At 45.4% G+C, this 19,461-nt stretch overlaps 2 protein-coding genes and 1 long non-coding RNA gene across 3 annotated transcripts; all 3 read left to right on the top strand.

Annotated features, from left to right (window-relative positions):
- The first annotated feature begins 4,205 nt into the window (after positions 1-4,205).
- Positions 4,206-6,068, top strand: LOC101780092. The gene is made up of 3 exons (XR_001163564.3): positions 4,206-4,383; positions 5,420-5,485; positions 5,613-6,068. It is a non-coding gene; the product is annotated as an uncharacterized LOC101780092 (long non-coding RNA).
- A 3,160-nt stretch (positions 6,069-9,228) lies between these two features.
- On the top strand, positions 9,229-10,746 carry LOC101779690 (cysteine protease XCP2). Its single transcript, XM_004960482.2, has 2 exons — positions 9,229-10,179; positions 10,280-10,746. Exons 1-2 carry the CDS (start codon positions 9,310-9,312, stop codon positions 10,493-10,495), a joined length of 1,086 nt encoding a protein of 361 aa, XP_004960539.1. The 5' UTR covers positions 9,229-9,309; the 3' UTR covers positions 10,496-10,746.
- A 4,579-nt stretch (positions 10,747-15,325) lies between these two features.
- LOC101779295 (cytochrome b5) lies at positions 15,326-17,676 on the top strand. Its single transcript, XM_004960481.4, has 3 exons — positions 15,326-15,616; positions 16,974-17,040; positions 17,135-17,676. Exons 1-3 carry the CDS (start codon positions 15,539-15,541, stop codon positions 17,389-17,391), a joined length of 402 nt encoding a protein of 133 aa, XP_004960538.1. The 5' UTR covers positions 15,326-15,538; the 3' UTR covers positions 17,392-17,676.
- The last annotated feature ends 1,785 nt before the right edge of the window (positions 17,677-19,461 follow it).

The following is a 19,461-nucleotide window of genomic DNA, read 5'->3' as shown; positions in this document are numbered from 1 at the left end:
GCCGACTTAACAAAAACAAGGGTGGACCATTTGCTACATCTAGCCTTGCCGGGCCTTTTCTCCAAGCTTTCAACACAAAAGTGCTCGATTTTGTTGGTGGTTATCTTCCTTTTGCTCACGAGACGTCTTTGACAAAGCTTGCACACTTGTTCCAACGGGTCCCGGTATAATCGGCCATTATAGTTTTAGTAAGATGAACAGCGCCCAAAAATAAGAAAATGCTATGCTTCGGGTGGCTTCTTTTTCCGAAATATACAGTCACACCGGTGGAAAATTAAAGTCCCGGAGGATACATAGGTCTCGAAAATCCAACTAGGATTAATTATTCGAGATTAAAGGTTCCCATTACGAAAGTTTCAGGTCTTTCACCCAGGACTTTCATCCGGGACTAAAGCCTACCTTTTATCCCGATTGGTACAAAGTGAAGCGAAAGAGTTTTCTTTGTATAAGAATTAGGTGTTTACGTAATTCATCCAGAAATTTCTTTACCTGTTCAATTTCTAACGAATCAAGATATCCTCTCGTTCTGGTATAAATGGTAGCTACTTGCTCTTCCACTTCTTTTACTCCGATAGTATTGCGGATCGAAATCGATGCAAAGAAAATAAATGCATTTCCATACTATAATAAAAAGTATGTGTAATAAATATAGAATTGGATCATGGGCGAGGTCTCTGGTTCAAGTCTAGGATGGCCCAGCTGAAAATGAAGTAGTTAATGAGAGGCTAGCATTATTTATTTTCTCGTATGTATTCCTAAGAGAAGGAATTTGTCCATTTCATATTTCGAGGTCTCAAGGGCCTCAATATGCTATTGAGAGGAAATTGATTAAACCCCCTTTTGTTTTGTTTAAAAAGGAATGGAAGCCAAACCTCCTGGCTATCTTTGCACCCCCACCTCCTTTATCACTGAGCGGTCATTTAGAGCCTTAGTTGGTGATCCGGACTGTTTCCCTCTCGATGATGAAGCTTATCAATTTTTCTAACAAAAAAAAAATCCTAATACCTAGACTTCCAAAAAAAATAAAAAAAATTGCGAGCCAGTCGCCTGGCCCGTTGTGCCTGCTCGTGCTGCCGCCCCTATAGCTCTGCCACGACCACCATCTTCTTGAGCTCCAACTCCACCATAGAGACAACACATAAGTTCGATTTGATTCACAACGCGACCAGCACAATCACGAACGAATCATTCACAAACAAATCATACACTATTGGATCACTCGCAACCACCACCTTCTCGAGCTCCAACTCCACCACAGAGACAACACATGAGTTCGATTTGATTCACAACGCGACCAGCACAATCACAATCGAATCATTCACAAAAAAATCACACACTATTGGATCACTCACAAACAAACCATTCACCAACTTCTTGTATCCACAAACAGGAGCTTCTCACCGGACGGTTGGAGCTCATGGAGGCGGCAGAAGAGATCCCCGCCCGCGCCGTGCCGCGCTGGGGCGCCTGCGTCGTGCCGAGCCACGCCACGGTGGCGCCTCGCCCACCCGCGCTATGCCGTGCTGGAGTGGTGGCTCGCCCACCCGCGCCAGGCCGCGCCACTCGCTCGACTGTGCTGTGCTGGGCCGCCTACGCCGCGTGCAGTGATGGCTCACCCACCCGTGCCGTGCCGTGCCGCGCTGCTCACCAGATTGTGCCGTGTGGGGCCGCCTGCGCCGCGCGCGGCGACCATCTCGCCCAAGGAGCAGCTAGGGAGGAGAGGGAGGAGGAGGAGGTTGGGGAGCGAGGAGAGAAGAGGCTGTGGAGGAGAGGAGACGAAGTGGCCGGTGGGGTGGGGAAGATAAGACCGGTGGTGGGGTGTGAGGAGGAGATAAGGATAGGCTGGTTGAGAGAGATAAAAAAAATATCAAGGGAAATAAAAGAAGAGGGGATGTAGTCCCGTTTTTTTTTTTGTGACATGGGTTTCATTCATAGATCAATCAGGGTTACAGTCTGAAATCAGCAGGTGTGCTACACAGGATGGGGCTAAATGCCACATTCCCAACCTAATGTCACCTGAGACTTCCTTTGCTAACTGATGAGCTACTCGATTACAAGATCGGCTTACAAAAGTTACATCAAAATTCTCAAAACAAGAGCTAATCAAGCGAGTTTCCCTGATGATCGGAGCGATGACCGAGCGCTGATCTGTAGACATTTGCCAGAGCTTCACTAGTTCTTGACAGTCAGTTTCCACAATGAGGTTGGTGACCCCTTTGTCCCGGGCGAGCAGGACACCGTCTCGACACGCCAATGCCTCCAGAGTCAAAGCATCAAAACCGTGAGGATACCATACCGCTTTGGCGCCCACAAACTGGCCAGACGCATCTCGGAGGACTACCCCAGTTGCTCCTTCGCCTCTGTCAGGGTTAAAAGCTCCATCGGTGTTGCATTTGGTCCAGCCCGTAGGCGGTGGCTTCCACCGATTCACCTGCTGACGCACCTCCACTTGTCTTACAGTAGCCTGTATGTTCCATAGATCAAAGGCCGTATCCAAACACCATCGAACCAAGATGTTAATGGGTTTGCTTGAATCATCATGTCTTCTTTGGTTCCGCTGTGTCCATAGAGCATACATTCCTATAATAATGATACTTCTTTCTCTTTCATTACAAACCTCAGACGAAAGCAAGTCACGCTCCCAAGTAGCTGGGTGCATTGACGGCAGTTTTGTTCCATTGAGAATCTTGACTTCTCTCCAGAAACTTTTTGCTACCATGCACTCCATTAAAATGTGCCTGATTGATTCCACATCGTTGCCACACACTTCACAGAAACATGTTGGTTCAATGTGTCTCCGGTGGAGGATTTCTTTTGCGGGGAGAAATTCATGCAATACTCTCCACCAAAAAACTTTCACCTTGGGAGGAACCAAGAGTTTCCAAATTTTGTTCCATGAAACATCTCCTGATCCTCCCGGCACACTCTCCTCTTGTCGGCCTCTCGATTCATACAGTTTCCTGTATGCAGACTTAACTGAATAAACTCCATGTCTTTCAGGCTCCCAAGCCCATCGGTCCTCATCCTGTTGCCTCCTCGGTATGCTGAGAATGGCATTGGCATCTACTGGCACAAAGATGTCCCTGATAAGCTGTTCATCCCACTCCCCTTCCTCTGTCAACAGATCTGAGACCATGGTGACACCCTGTCCATCTTCTGGAGTAATAGGTTGGCCATTGAAATGAGCCGGTATCCATCTATCCCTCCAGATGTTTGTCAGCGTGCCATTGCCTATTCTTCTTATCAGCCCCTCCTTCAGAGCATCCTTGCCGGCCAGTATTGCACGCCATGTATGGCTAGCATGCTTCTTTCTTGTACCGGTCATGAAATAAAAGAAGAGGGGATGTAGTCCCGGTTGGTGGCGTCAACCGGAACTAAAAGAGTCCCTTTAGTTCCGGTTGGAGCCACCAACCGGGACTAGTTTTATTTATCCCGGCTGGTAGCTCTAACCGGGACTAAAAGCTCCACTTTTGTCTTGGTTGGAGCCACCAACCGGGACTAAAAGGGCTCCCACGGGCTACGAATTTTAGACCTGGGATTAACGCTTCTTTAGTCCCGGGTCCAAAAACAACCGAGACGTTTGTCTCTAGATGGAAAGTTGTTTCTTTATTAGTGTCAACTCTACACCTCTACTAGACTAGATCGACATATCAACAGATACACAATTTATCAAAAGTATGGTTTCTTTATTTTACTAAATAAATTCAAAAAAATATAAGCACATATGCCCACTCATCTATGCTCGCTTGAGCTTATCAGTAGCTGCAGCTGCGGCTAGCAGCCCAGCTGTTCGGCTGCCGGTACAAGCAGCTGCCGTAGCAGCCTAGCGAAAGTCCACTCTGCGCACAGGTGTTGTAGTGACTGTTGGCTTGCTGTAGCGGCTGCTCAGCCAGCTTACCGAGCAGGCCGGAGGGAAAGGTTCACTACAAATAGTGAAAAAGGGAACAAATAGTGATTTTTCCGACCAAAGGCGGCTGACTTATCCAGCTTTATTGGACAGCTTAACGTAGCAGTTTTTAAGACAGAGGTAATTAGGATATGTAGAAAATTTCAAATAATAACAAATCGAAAAATTGGGCTCTGTGGGCTGTGCGCGTCCTAACTTGTGAGTGAAGTCGGTGGGCTGTGTAGTGGGCTTCATGGGGCGTATGGAGAAGTCCATAGACCCAACAACATCTTTCCTTATACTACTTGCTGCAAAGCGGCCCAAGAAAGGAAAGGAGATAGAGACCAAGCGGGGGTAGCGGGCGGCGGACGGAGCGGCGACGCCGGCGAGCCGCCTTCAGCCTTGGTGTTTGATCCGATTCTGGAGCGCGGCTGAAACCGGCGAGGCAGCCGCAGCGGACGCGAGATCTCGGGAAGGGTCATCGACGCTAAGCAGCGGTGAGGGCTTCCCCGATCTGAACTCTTGTTTTCTTTCCCCCGTTTTCATTCGACATGGTGACATACTGACATGGGTCCTGATGGAACTTCCCAAGGGTTAGTGCCGATTCAGTTGACCTACTTGCTGCTACCATAAAAAATTGAGAGATTCGTGTGACAGTTATGTGTTATGTGCCAGTCGGATCCGCTGTATTCTGTAGATGTTCGGTGTATTGCTGTGTTCTGTAGATGTTCGGTGTGATTCGTGTGACACTCCCCACTAATTTGCGGTTGTGAACAAGGAATTTCAAGGTCCTTGCTGAAATTATGTGGCCCAGGAACATGCGAGCTTATTATCTGCCATACCCAGAGCTTTGCTTAAAGCAGAAAAAAAGAAGAAGAAGAAACGGATTTTTCTACTACTGTTTATGTTGTGAGAAGAAGAAAATTGATACAGGCTGGTGTTTTGCTCAGTTTACGAGCAGAAAGTTAGAAAAATAGGGCACACATTGTGCTGATTTTAGTGCTGAATAAGACAGTGCGGAATTTCTTGTAGTCATAGTTACATATTGTATCATGGTAGTCCTTTTGATCTTTTTTTTTTCGAGAAGATGGTCTTGCCTTCAAAGTACAAGTTGTAGTATCCGAACATTACACACCTCACGCACACCACAAACACTCACACCTCACGCACACCACTCCCTATGCGCAAGCTAAGACCTGCAACCTATACTCACACTCGCATGCCCGCCTTGAAGAGATGGTCTCGGACACCAGTTTTCAGCATGTGTAAAAGGCCACCACAGTCTAGGAATAAATCCTTTTGATCATGACGCCTCATAATCCTCCCCCAGTATGGGCAGCATTTTGTCAACCATTTGGTTCTTCAACCTTCGTTCCTGCTACTTTTGCAGCTTGCTCGAGAATCACTGATTACCATCTTAGAAAACCACAGTTTATGTGTGCCTGTTGGTTTATGGTCTGCTTTGTGCGAAAGTTTGTAGTAGTTGTGCTGCTTTCCACTCCAACTGACATTGCTGGGTTGTTTGCCAATCAGGTATTTTTGTGTCGTCTGGAGCACAGACAAGATGGTTAATGCAATCAAGGGGTTGTTCATCTCCTGGTAAGCTCCTGATACAACTGAAAATCAAATCCATAATTTTATTTCTTGTTAACCACATGTTTATAATATTCCTTTAAAGTTTTTCCAAACAAGTTACACTCCTGTCAATCCTCTGTTTCCCCCCCAGTGATATACCTATGGCGCAGTTCATCATTAATCTGAATGCCTCAATGCCACCATCGGAGAGGTTCATCGTGCACATGCTTGATCCTACACACATGTTTGTTCAGCCTCATGTGGCAGAAATGATCAGAAGTAAGATAGGGGAGTTCAGGGACCAGAACAGCTACGAGAAGCCTCAGTGAAGGATCATTCCACCTCTTCCCTCCCCCCAAAAGTCCAAAGATGTGTACCTTGTGCTCATAATATGCCGAACTCCTATATGGGTGATTGGATGGCGTTGCCATGCCTCACCCATGATGATCTAGAATAATAATATATATTTGTGTTTTAGTCTAAAAAATCTGGTGTATTTCAGTGACTTTCTTTGTACCCGGATTGAGCCTTTTACTTGGGTCCCTGCCACTTTGTGGCGCTGATAAACTTTGGTTGCCTACATTATGTATTGCTGTTGTGAACTCAACTCTGATGTCGGAGTTTTTTTATGAGAGCCCGGAATGGTGCAAGTCTGCAACCGAATGGGAGTTTCATCATATGAACCGATCTACTCCTATACGCAGTTTAAGAATGGATTTCAAGAATAGTAGTCAGCATGTGGGGTTGTGCCTTGGCCCTATGCCCTCTTTGATCAATCACCAATATGTATTGAACTGTGATCAGATGCAGCAAGCGTTGTTGTGCCGTAGCATCTTCAGCAGGCACAGGAAAAGCATGTTGTTAGCATGGAAAAAGATCCATGGACACCTGATAAATAATTAAAGATAGTCCATCCATCCATGATTGAGATTCTCCATTGCATAGGCCGGAATAAAAACTTACTTTATCTAGAAAAAAGATCCATGTATAAAATTTCAGACTGTTGTCATATCGTCAGAATTGGGCCGGGTGGTCTGAGTGAAATTGGGCCTACTAGAGGCGATTATGGTAAAGAAGGGAGGGCCCATTTGGAATCCTCCTCGGTTTCGGACTTTCGGTGTTGGGCTAGCGGTAGAATATAAACAGATGCAGGAATTTTTTTCATTTTTTATTTTAGTATTTTGAAACGTCTATAACTAAATGAAATCGGCGGAAGAACACTCTTACCGCCAATTGAACCGCGGAATTTACCTTCTCTGCGCAGCATATTTTTAAAAAATTATAACTAATTCACATGAACTCAATTGGAGATAAACTTTATATAAAAATTGTAGATCTTGATGAGATCTACAACTTTGTAGCTAAAACTTTTTTCATTTAGAGCCATCTTGGTGCTCAAATAATTGATAAAAGTTTCAGATCTAAAATTGAATTTTAGATCTGAAACTTGTGTCGATTATTTGAGCACCAAGATAGCTCCAAATGAAAAAAGTTTTACCAATAAAATTGTAAATCTCGTCGAGATATACAATTTTAGTATAAAGTTTATCTCTATCCATGTTCATATGAATTAGTTATAATTTTTTGAAAGTGTGATGCCCAGTTTCAGATCTAAAATTTAAATTTTAGATCTGAAACTTGTGTCGATTATTTGAGAATCAAGATGGTTCCAAATGAAAAATATTTGAACTACAAAATTGTAGATATCATCGAGATCTACAATTTTCATAGAAAGTTTATCTTCATCCGAGTTTATATGAATTAGTTATGACTTTTTGAAGTGTGCTGCCCAGAGAAAGAAAATTCCACCAGTTCAATCGACGGTAAGGTTGCTACAGTGCACCTTCGTAAGATTGTTACAGTGCGCCTTCCGTTATTTCATTTGGCTATAGACATTTCCAACGGCGGTATAAGTATAGATTCGTAATTTTTTTATTAGGATATATATTTTGCAAAATACTAAAATAAAAAATATTAAAAAAAATCCAGGGGCTGCGGGCGCCAACCGTCGACAAGGCCACCGCCGCCGCGGACGAGCTAGGTTTTCACCGGCTGACAGAAGAGCCGAGAGCATAGCAACGGCCAACGGTGAACAACTTCTTCTTCTTCTTCTTTTCTTCTCCATCCATCATTTTCATATAGCGGCGAGGCGAAGTGGTTCCTTGTTTTTGTTTGAAAAATGAAAATTGATCTACATACATGCTGATGAAACGTACGCAGAGAATTTCGGAATCCATAGGGACTTACGGTTCTTTATTAGTGCCAACACATATACTCCTGCAGTATATATGCCGTTGACCAATGTATACTCGTACGTATATAATGCCTTTAATTTCTTTCATTCATCTGGGTCTTCAGCTGGATCATATCACCCAACATTGCATAACTCTGAACCCTGTACGCCTCCCCTCCCTGTTGCATGTATAGTCTCTGCATTTAGTAGCACGTGTTTCTGAATTTTCTTCTTCCACATATTGTACATATGCTTCTCTCTTTGTTATTGTTCAGGTACAAATTGATACGAGCTAGTATTTTGCACAGACAATAAAAAAGAGAAGAAGATGGTGTCCTCAATTTGGTCATTTTATTTCTCTTTTCCTCTCTCCTTTTCTTTTGCGGAGATTTCTCTTTCCTTCTCTTTCGGCTTCTTCATAATAATCCACACTTGTTACTAATTCCTTTTTCTTTACAGTGGCATACCCATGGCGCAGCAGTTCATTGTTGATCTGAATGCCTCTTTGCCTGCATCCGAGAGGTTCATCGTGCGCATGCTTGATCCTACGCACATGTATGTGCTGCCTCATGTGGAAGGAATGATCAGAAGCAGGGTAGAAGAGTTGAGGAAGCTTAACAGTTACAAGCCGAAATGAAGAAGGATCCTTCATCCCTGATTCGGCTCATGTCCATGTAGGACTGTTATAGAATGGATGCATAATGCATTCTTAGTTAGTAGGCTACATCCATCTTACGTGTGCTTGTACTGTGAATTATGATGATGTACGTGAACTTGTCATGAACTTGATCGCTCTTGAAACAGTATCATGAACATCATACAGATGTATTTTTATGACATCGGTCGCTTGTTGGTATGTACTGTACTCCACCAGGAACCACAGAGATAAGTCAGTGTTGACTTTTGTGTGGCCCGTGCAGGAGAGATGAGAGTGCTATATACAGCAATGATCTATGCACATGACACTATATGATGAATCTGATGCCCCTGTTTTACTCCATGTAGCAAGCGTGGTCCAAGAGATAACGTGCTCTTCATGAAAAAGAAAGCACCTGTACTGACCATCCTATAGTGAACTACAAACACCATTGTTGTGTTCCATGTTCAGCAGGGACAAGAAGTGTTACTGAAGGACTCCAGGGTCCAGACTACTGAAAGAGATAGCCCATCCATCAGGTTGTAGTTGCAGGTTGAACGTACAAGTTCCCTTGGGTTCAGACTTCAGATGCATGCCGGATTGATCCCTTCCTCTCAAGGAATGAAGGAATAGGTTCAGACTTCAGAATCATTCAGATTTCTCTCTCTGAACTTTGCAGCCAAACAAGCATCGCATCGCATCCCATGCTCTCTCTGCACCCGGCATGCTTGGAAGCTAAGTCTATCAGACTAAGAGACCAAAGCTTCAAGCCTTGGCATGATTCAGGAAACACTCATTGGCGCCGGCCACATTTTTCTTTTCCCTTTTCGCGCAGCGCCTTGGCTTTGCTTCCAAGCGATCACCAAACTGACGCGTATATATATACATGCATCCTCCCATGCGATCTCACAATCAAACAGCAACCTCTTCTCCGATCCTTCCTACTAGCTACTGAGTGAGCAAGTACTGGTGATCAAGATGGGCAAGCTCTCCATCGCCGCCGTCCTCCTGTGCGCCGCCGGCGCGTGGCTGCTGGCGGAGGCCCGCCCCCACGGCGACGACATGGAAAATGACTTCTACTCCATCGTGGGGTACTCGCCGGAGGACCTCGGCAGCCATGACCGGCTGATCAAGCTGTTCGAGGAGTGGGTTGCCAAGTACCGCAAGGCGTACGCGAGCTTCGAGGAGAAGCTGAAGCGGTTCGAGGTGTTCAAGGAGAACCTGAAGCACATCGACGAGATTAACAGGGAGGTGAGCAGCTACTGGCTGGGGCTGAACGAGTTCGCCGACCTGACCCACGACGAGTTCAAGGCCGCCTACCTCGGGCTCAGCCACCAGCGGCCGAGCAGGACCTCCAACTCCGGCGGCGGCAGCTTCCGGTACGGCGGCGTGAGCCGCGGCGACGTGCCGAAGGAGGTGGACTGGCGCAAGAAGGGCGCGGTGACGGAGGTGAAGAACCAGGGGCAGTGCGGCAGCTGCTGGGCCTTCTCAACGGTGGCGGCGGTGGAGGGGATCAACCAGATCGTGACGGGGAACCTGACGTCGCTGTCGGAGCAGGAGCTGATCGACTGCAGCACGGACGGGAACAACGGCTGCAACGGCGGCATGATGGACTACGCCTTCTCCTACATCGCCGGCAGCGGCGGCCTGCACACGGAGGAGGCCTACCCGTACCTCATGGAGGAGGGCGACTGCGACCAGAAGGCCGGCGACGAGAAGGTCGTCACCATCTCCGGGTACGAGGACGTGCCGGCCAACGACGAGCAGGCGCTCGTCACGGCCCTGGCCCACCAGCCCATCAGCGTCGCCATCGAGGCGTCCGGCAGGCACTTCCAGTTCTACAAAGGGGTACGCCATTTTGCTGATGATGCTGAACGTTCAGTTAATTATATATCATTGTGCATTTCCATCGATCTCATATTCCCATGTATGCAATAATGCAATGAAGGGCGTGTTCGATGGTCCGTGCGGCGCGGAGCTGGATCACGGCGTGGCGGCGGTGGGCTACGGCACCAGCAAGGGCCAGGACTACATCATCGTCAAGAACTCGTGGGGCCCGCACTGGGGTGAGAAGGGGTACATCCGCATGAAGAGGGGCACCGGCAAGCCAGAGGGCCTCTGCGGCATCAACAAGATGGCGTCCTACCCAACCAAGGGCCAGTAGAGACGACGACCCCCTGCAGCCACGCATGCATCACTACTACCGTGCGCATGAACATCAAGATGCATCATCCTTTCGATCAAGTCAAATCGTAGCCTTTTGTACTTCTCATCTTTATTTCTTCTTTCCCTTTTAATTTGTTTGGTGAGCGTGTTTAATTTCTCGATCGATCGGGGAGCAAAAGGCACTCATGCACGAGCTGCCTGATGAAATGATGGATGGAATAAACTTTGACCTTTACTTTATTGGCTATATATGAGTTTGATCGTTCTTTAATTCCATTTCGCCGTCCAGTAAGGCAGTAAGAGCAACTTCAAAATTCTCCTAAAAAATTCTCCCCCAAAACTATATATTGGAGGTTTTCCTAAAATTATTTTTCCCCAAAATCATATCATCCCACAACAATTCCCCGATATTAGCCTCCCCAATATTTCAAAATAGGCCACATCAGCAATGATGAGCCCATCATTTGGGCTGGCCTCCTCTCCCCCTCACATTAACTCCCTCATCCTCACAGTTTCCTCCTATCGACCTCCAACACGATGAATATCAGCCGGGTCAAGAACTAGACTAGTTGCTAGGGTTCGCGCTCGTGCTGCTCCTGGAGGTTGTCGCCACCGGCTAGGGAGTTCCTGCTCACCACTAGTGACCTCTTCCCTCTTCCATACGCCCTCGGGGTTCCTATAGCTCGAGCTCTCCTACATCGAAGTTGTGCCAAAGGTCATGCCCATCTCGCCGACGCCAAAGCCGGCGTTGGCCGACCCAGAGGAGGAGCCGGAGAATAACGCCGGTGCCGAGAACGGGAAGGAGGACGAGAAGATTGAGTTCCCTACTTGAATCTCATCAAGGAGAACCAAATCATGGTGTCCGAGTACACCGGGCTGCCGTGCACGGCCGTGGAGGCGCAGAGCTCCGAGAGCTTGCTGTAACATCGATGTTTAAAAGTTGTATTGTTCTATGAAACTGAATAAGGAGCTTTTGGAATATCGACGGACCTACCTTGGTTCAAGATTTAGAAGATGTTTACATGTGGATGTTGGACAAGATCATGCAAAATAGGATGCATGATCTATGGTTAACAGATTCCAGTAGCTCTTGTACAAGGAACAATAGGTTTGGATAATTAATTTGGAGCTCAAAAATGGAAGTTTGTACTGCTTCAACGTTGGTTGTTTAACTGACAAAGGATTCAAAAGTTTCAGTATAAGTTCGAGTTTTGTCCAATGTTCAGATACTTCTATCTCCAAATTCGTTGATTTTTGCAACAAAAGCTCTATCTATAGTTTGTAGCTGATTGTACCAGCTTCAACTTTGGTTAAAGGCTCAAGATCATTTGGTATTTGGATTGGGGAGAAATCATCAAAGGACAGACCCCACTTGTCGGCCGAGCACAAGAGAAGGCGGCGCCCGAGGCCCCAACGTGAAGGTCGACTCGTCCCGCACAGGAGAGCCCCGCGACGAACTCGCCTGGCACCGTGTTGGAGGCTGTGGTGGACAAGCTTGATCAGTGTCAACATCGAGTAGGAGGTGAAGGTCTATGAGATCATGGGAACCAAATCGTGCACATATACATGAAGAGCATGCGGTGGTTCACCAACTTGCTGGTCAAGATGAAGCTCCCCGCCTTGGATTTGGACAACGACAGCAGCGAGAAGAGCAGCCCCACCACCGCCGCCGCTGCTGCCAAGATGAAGCTCCCACGAACTAGCACGCGCTAGAAAAATAGCGCGGGAAAGGATGCTCGGCGGCCGATTGGGGGAGGAGGCGACTCGTGAAAATATCTGGGGCGTCGGGATCTGGATTCACGTCGACCAATCTTTAGGGAAGATTTAGAGGAGTTGTTGGAATTTTTTTTCCTTTTTCTCTAAAAAAGGTATAGGGGTAAGATGAAGGTGCTTTTGGAGTTGCTCTTAGTACCATCAGCTTTACGTGCCGTCTTCAAAAATCTAACAGGTCGCTCCAAGCTGCAGGCACAAGTGCAAACAAGAAAGCAACAAATTTTCTTGCGGCACATTTTCTATCAAATATAATTCCATCTAGAACTCCAACGGATCATCCTCGAACGGGAGCTTGGCCTGGACCTCTCCTTGGTCGCAGTTGCATACTCTGTACATCATCACTTGTTCAGTCGCTGACTCCATCAACCAGCTGCAAGCCTGCAACCATATATATGTCATCATTGCTTGTTCAGTCGCCCCATGCATCAATCACCTGTAAGGCTGTAACCGCATACACAATCACACGGTTCATTGTTGATGAGATGCAGGGCACCGTGGGAACAGGCGTCAAGGCGTGGTCCGCGTCGGCGTTCCACTCCGCCGCAGCGCTCTCCAAATCCACGGTAATCCCACCCGTACCCGAGCACAGCAATGGCTAATCAGAGATTCAGATTAACAGAGCATGGAACAGTCTGTCCATCTTCTGAGTTCTATCTATCCATCACATTTCGTTTCAGTTATTTTGGGCAGGGACGCAAAGAGTGCCCCTAAAAACATTCTGCTCAATGGCAGCCCGTATCAGGTAACACTCACCATTTTCCTATTCTGCACTTCCTAATCTCTGAGCTTGTCTCTCAACAATACTACAAACTGACTCAGCTACTGGAGGCACACTTGTCACCCCGTTTTCAGTGTGTTATCCTGGTAGATATGAACTAGTATGTGCATTCTTCTGTCTCGAGTTTTATGTACCAGATGTGCGTTGGCACTGATGGGTAAAACAAATTTGCCTTGACAGTTCAGTTTATACTATACTTGGGAAATGTTCCTTTTAATTTCTTATAAGATGCTTAATTCCCTGTGAAAAAGGATTTACTTCAAAGTGTGTTTCAATGTTCCCTACAGGAAAGCAGTAACAAGCAAATGAGAAAGCAGAAAGGTAGTGGCAGACCAAAGGCCCATGCCAAAAAATAAGCGTAAGTTCTTTCAAATCATTTGCCGTGAACTGCTTGTGTTCTCATGGACAATTCTGTGTTTCTAATTAACTAGAGTACCAGACTGATGGAGTGAATATTTAAATATACAAATTATAAACACAGAATGAAAACATTGCCAGAAGCACGTGTTTCCTCAGGTTCTCTGCATTCTGATCACGAGGAAGAAATGACTGCATGCAGGCTGGGCCAGCAATCCCAATTTCTTGCTAGCGCATGTATATAGCAATGTATTACACATCAAATTTTCTAAGAACGAGCAACTGATCGAACACAGACTAAAATTTTTCACCTCTTGGCAAAATAAACGTTGGTTATGTATAAATAAATGTTGGTTTATGTATATGCACCAACGTTTTGGTGACTCTGTACGCTGATGGCTTGGATTGAGCCTTGCGGCTGGTAGAGGGAGCCATTGACCGCCGCACCCACCAGAGACTCCTCACGTTTTTAAAAAGAAAAAAAAGGCAAAAAGATATGGTTTTGGAGCCGGCCTGCGTCATAAAAGTACTAATAATGCTTTGTCCATGCTACGCTGTACAAAAGAGAGGGTAAACAAAGCTCATATGAAAACACAGAAATAAAAGGTAGCTCAAGTTGTCAACTCTAACTACTGAATACTCTCCTACGTACCTGATAGAGGTCAATTCTGGTTAGTTTTTCCTTTCTGAAAAAGAGGTCAATTCTGGCAGCCACCAGCCCACTGATATACACGTTCTTCTCCTTGTTCCCCCATTCAATCCATAACAAAATGCAGTATAGCTAGCCCAACTACCGTGCATCTACTACCAGTCCTCGCTCTAGAACCTTCTGTTCTATTTCTGTATTCAACCACCAGCCCGAACTGACTATTGTGGATGGTCTTGTTTCTGACTCCATCCATCCCTGCTCTCCATTCAGCAGCTGCTGCACAACAAAGACTGCATCGTAGACTGCTAGGTAGCTAGAGATGGAACATCTCTTCGGTTGTTGGCAAATATATATTTTATATATATGATGCTTTGTATTATTATGTTATTATAAAATGAAAAAAATCCTACTTTTCTCTAGCACAGGCCAAAATTCTTTTATTACTGATTCGTGTCGGGCTGAATGAAGTCCATTTGAAGATCTGGATCTGAGGACAAACGAGATCTAGATATGGGAAAATATTTCTTTTTCGCGATGTATAAGTTAAATAATCAAATGACAAAGCATATTGCTACACCCACTCGATCTGGAAAGTCTTTTACAATCTACCAACCTGAAAAATTAATTCATATAATTTTTCAGCATGAATGCTTTCCTTCCATTCCTCATCAAGCGTTTCATATTTGTACCAAAACTAGGTGAAGTTGGACATATTTCACCTCTCCATCCCCATCGATCATCCTACATTGATCCCAAAACAGCATTCCCATCATCATCAGTTGATGCAACTACCATTAAATGCTAGGATTCTTTTACGTCGATGTTATTCATAACTTTCTTATCTTCATAGACTTAGATAGTACCACGGGCTCAGGACCAACTAGTACACAAATAATTTTTATTTGTTAGAGATATATTGAGATGGCGAATTGATTATACGAATAGGGAACAAAAGGACATGGTTGAATCTCAGCGTGCTTTTTTTTTTGTTGAACCTCAGGAACAACACTTTAGCGTTGTGTCAAATTATAAGAAAAAAAGGGGCTGCCAAAAGGGAAAAAAGATCATTAAAAAAAAGAAGAAAACTAAAACCATATGTGACACATGGTTGTCTATAAAACCCATGAGCTCGCTGCACCCCCCCGCCGCTGACAGGTGGGTCCCACGAGAGAGTCTGGTTGGGCGTGGGGCCGGGTGACGGGTGGGGTGGGGGTAGGTGGACGAGAGAGTCGGAGTCGGAGCAGAGCGGAGCAGTAGTGAAGAAGGAACTTGTGGCGGAGGTGGACTCGATTCTGTTGGCGTTGCTGCCGCGGCGGTTTTAAAAGCAATCCCCGGGCTCCGTCCTCCTCCCCTTGCCCATATCGATTTGCCCAATCCGAGGTCGCGGTCGCGCGCATCGATCTCGCTCCGGAGTTCGGGATCTGCCCCCCATCGATTTCGATCCCATACGTCCCGCGCGCGCAGCAGCAGCAGCAGCAGCAGAGATGTCCAAGGTGTACACCCTCGAGGAGGTCGCCAAGCACAACTCCAAGGACGATTGCTGGCTCATCATCGGCGGCAAGGTATACCAACGTCTCATCTCCGCTCCTGCGCGCATCAGCCATCATTTCTTGGTTGATCCCGGACCCTCTTCCAGTCTTGCCCCTCCCAAATTCTGATCCAAGGTTAGGTTCTCTGGGTCATAACGTAGTCATGGTAGCTGGCAGTCGGCTCTGGTCACTCGTTGGCTCACTGACGATGTCCATGCCGCGGTGCTCCCAGCGGCGGCAGTCTTGTTTTCCCCAAGATGATTCTTGGTTCTGTATTATGTTTCTTCAGCCAGTGCCACAAGCTTGCAGATCCGGCCAAGGCTATTGGTTCTTACTGTTTCCCCGCAGATTGGTTGGTCCAGTATTTGCCTTGTAGGCTCTTACAAGCGAAGTCTCTGCTTTCGCGCTGGCCGGATCAGCCTCTGGTTGTTTTGACTGATTAATTGCGTTGCTCTGGTCGATGTTTATCAGTTTTTGTGTGCCGCCAGACAAAATCGAATCTGCATGTTTCCTTCCTATTTACAAGCAGATCCCCGCATTAGTTACTTGGCTTTTGCGCCTTTGTTCTTATGATATCATCATGTTTTATTCTCATGTACTTGTTGTATTTTGCTAATTCTTTCGTGCAAAGTGCCATAGTGCATACAGGATTGTACAACTAATTTTGTAGCGAAACAGTTAAAGCTTTGCTGGATCGTGACAGATATTTTTCACCATATCCTTGCTAGAGGCCATTAAAGCATCAGTAACAACTACTTGATAAAATGCATGTTACACCTTTTTTTAGCTGTTTTATCTCCGATTAAACAGCTTATAATGCTAACGACATCAAACTGTCCATAGTTCGGCTCAGTGGGTTTGCAGGCTTGTAGTATGTTACTCTTGAAATTAATTCTCTTTGCTCTTCAATATGTTTGGCCCTGTCTACACGCTCGTAGTGAATTGTAAATTCTGTTCATCAAGGTGCCGTGTCTGTGTTCTGCTAGGGAAAGCATGCACCTTAAACACCATCTTGAACTAACACGTCAGTATTTTTTTCATCGTATAAAGTTGTTTTCTGTTTTCTTTCCCCAAAGATTGATGGTTTTCTTAGATAAGATATAAGACATGCTACTTATTTACTTAACCTCGATGAAATGTGTTATGTCTGCTTAACCTGCTGCACTTTTTACCTTTCCTTCAAAACCTTAATGCTTTCATTTGCATAACAATATTTGAGAATATCAGGTTGATTATCTTTTATCACACTTTTTTTTTTGTTATGGCCACTCTCTCTTTTGCCTGTGGCATGGCACCAGCTCTTTCATTAATGTTGCTACTTTGACTAATAATCAGAAATTTATCGTTCTCCATTAGAACCTCACCAGTTCTCTGTTTTTCTGTGGAATAGGTGTACGATGTGACCAAGTTTTTGGAAGACCACCCAGGAGGTGATGATGTTCTGCTGTCCTCAACTGGTAAGCCTTCTTGTCTTTGCGTACCACTAACTAGTGACAGAATAAGGTTGCGAAAAATATGTTGTAACCTACAATACATTTGGACCTTCTGCAGCCAAGGATGCGACCGATGATTTTGAGGATGTTGGGCACAGTACCACTGCCCGTGCAATGATGGATGAGTACTTGTTGGGTGAAATTGACTCGTCAACGATCCCTGCTAGGACGAAGTATGTCGCCCCCAAGCAACCGCACTACAACCAGGACAAGACCCCAGAGTTCATTATCAAGATCCTCCAGTTCTTGGTTCCCCTGGCTATCCTGGGCTTGGCTGTTGCCGTTAGGATCTACACCAAGTCGGAGTCTGCTTAGCTTTGCTACCCTTGCCCCATCGGGATTGTAAGAGTTGAAGAACTTGTCGAATAAGTTAGCAAGAGTTTTGTGAGGTTTTACATGTAACATGTCATGAATTCGTCGAATGTTCCGTGCTTGTGGGTTCGGTAGTCCTTGGATGTTCATCCGATGATTAAAATGGGATCAGAACGCGTTGTACTACATTATTTGTCGTCTCAGTTGTTGGTGAATATGCATATTGCTGGTCGCTAACTGTTTGAAACCATCAGTTATTAGCTATTCATTTTTGGTGGTGTTGTGACATGTGTTGGGAGGTGTTAATTAATGTGCTGTTTTGTTGGTGATATTCTACCATCAGTTGTGATTATCTGAGTTAATATGCTCCCGCCAGGGTTGACGAGTTAGTGTCATGGCCTAACCGAAATAGTTTTTCTAGCTGGCTGCTGGCATTGATAATTTTTCTAGCAGGTTGGCAGGCTGACATTGCAATGACCACCAGATTGTGTAACGAATCAGAAGGACATCCTCTCTTTATCCTCTGTTCCAAACATCCTAGAACAAAAAGTGTCCAAATATTATTACGAAAAAATTGGCCAAAGGACATCCTCTCTTATGACACGAGAGCAAGTTGCAGCATCCAAAACTTCCAACACCAACTACAATAATTCACTAGGACAGTTTATAGCATATAAATGAATGATCAAAGATGCAACATAGCATATGTTCACTGACCATAAAGCTGGTCACGTTAAACAGTAGTTCCACACACACAAGCCCATCACAATACCAGCCGATACACACACTACTACTCATGAATCAGTGACCAAGCAACCTTCACGAGCATCTTGGTGACACCAACAGCAATTTCGACCGCTGATATCTGGAGTAAAATCAATGGTATCTTGACATTCAACACCACCATCAGTCTGGGCTACGATAGTCATTAACAGCTTCTCCTCCAAACAAACAGATACAACGGACTGCAAAAGTTGGATAACACCTTTACCATTGCCATTCATCGCACCAGTCACTTTGCTATCACGAAGCACAAGGTGATTCGGGATGCTGCTGGTGCAAGTAGTGATTTTTCCATAAAATTCTCCCCCAGGGACTTCGATTGCAATTGTAGCCTCCACTGCATTTTTCACAACTGCATACATCACCTCCATGGTACTGAGCCTGGTAGCAAGATCTTTTCTTTCAATCTCGCATTTGTCCAAACGTCGACCTGCTATGCCCCTGATAGTCACCAATCCTTTACTAAGTTCTTTCTCCTCCTGCCCTTGGTGACCCTTGATTTTCAAGTCAATCTCAACACATGCATCATCTAATAACAAAAGTCCTCGTTTTGGGCCAGTCAAGATCAACGATTCATCCTATACATGGAAAAGTTTACATGATAGGTTAGTGAAATATATTTCTCCGATATAAATCATAGGACACGAAATTTCAGCAACACGTAGATGATTTGTTACCACATATGACATTGTTTTAATAGTCCAGTGATTTATATGTACACATTTGTATGGTTCAAAGTTGATGTCGATCAGTACATGTCTCAAAATGGTAGTATCATGAAGATCAATACTCCCTCCGTTCCAAATTGTAGACCGTTTTGGTTTTTCTAGGTGTATAGTTTTTACTATGCATTTAGATATAGTGTATGTCTAAATACATAATAATATCTATGAACCTAGAAAAGTCAAAACGACCTACAATTTGAAACGGAAGGAGTAAGAAGCAACACGAGCAGGCCCACCACCTCCGGCCACGACGTCTTCTTATTCTCGCCGCCGGTCGTGTCCACGGCGGAGCTCATCGTCGTCGATGGATTACTCAGCCAATCTGCACGCATGCACACATATAAGAATCGGTTGTTGGCTAGAGATCGATCAACAGTGATCAAGCATACACTTGGGAACTTACTTGTCTATGAAACTTGTCTTGTGTCTTGTTTTTGCTGCTGGAGTAGTAGTGCATTTCTATAGACGAACCCGGACAGAGGAGATCGAGCTATTGGCTAACCTTGCTGCATCGCCTTTCACATATGCCAAGTGCACACACTGAAAACATAGTCAGCTCCGGTAA

This window comes from Setaria italica, chromosome III (assembly GCF_000263155.2).
Source record: "Setaria italica strain Yugu1 chromosome III, Setaria_italica_v2.0, whole genome shotgun sequence".
NCBI lineage: Eukaryota > Viridiplantae > Streptophyta > Magnoliopsida > Poales > Poaceae > Setaria > Setaria italica.
This window is presented reverse-complemented; position numbering and strand designations above follow the sequence as displayed.

What these genes read in the sequence shown, in the direction of transcription:
- LOC101779690 (XM_004960482.2), top strand. Translation starts at nt 9,310, where the DNA reads ATGGGCAAGCTCTCCATCGCCGCCGTCCTCCTGTGCGCCGCCGGCGCG. An exon ending in ACTTCCAGTTCTACAAAGGG is followed by an intron (nt 10,180 to 10,279) that starts GTACGCCATTTT and finishes AATGCAATGAAG; the next exon opens with GGCGTGTTCGATGGTCCGTG.
- LOC101779295 (XM_004960481.4), top strand. Translation starts at nt 15,539, where the DNA reads ATGTCCAAGGTGTACACCCTCGAGGAGGTCGCCAAGCACAACTCCAAG. An exon ending in GGCTCATCATCGGCGGCAAG is followed by an intron (nt 15,617 to 16,973) that starts GTATACCAACGT and finishes TCTGTGGAATAG; the next exon opens with GTGTACGATGTGACCAAGTT. An exon ending in TGTTCTGCTGTCCTCAACTG is followed by an intron (nt 17,041 to 17,134) that starts GTAAGCCTTCTT and finishes GACCTTCTGCAG; the next exon opens with CCAAGGATGCGACCGATGAT.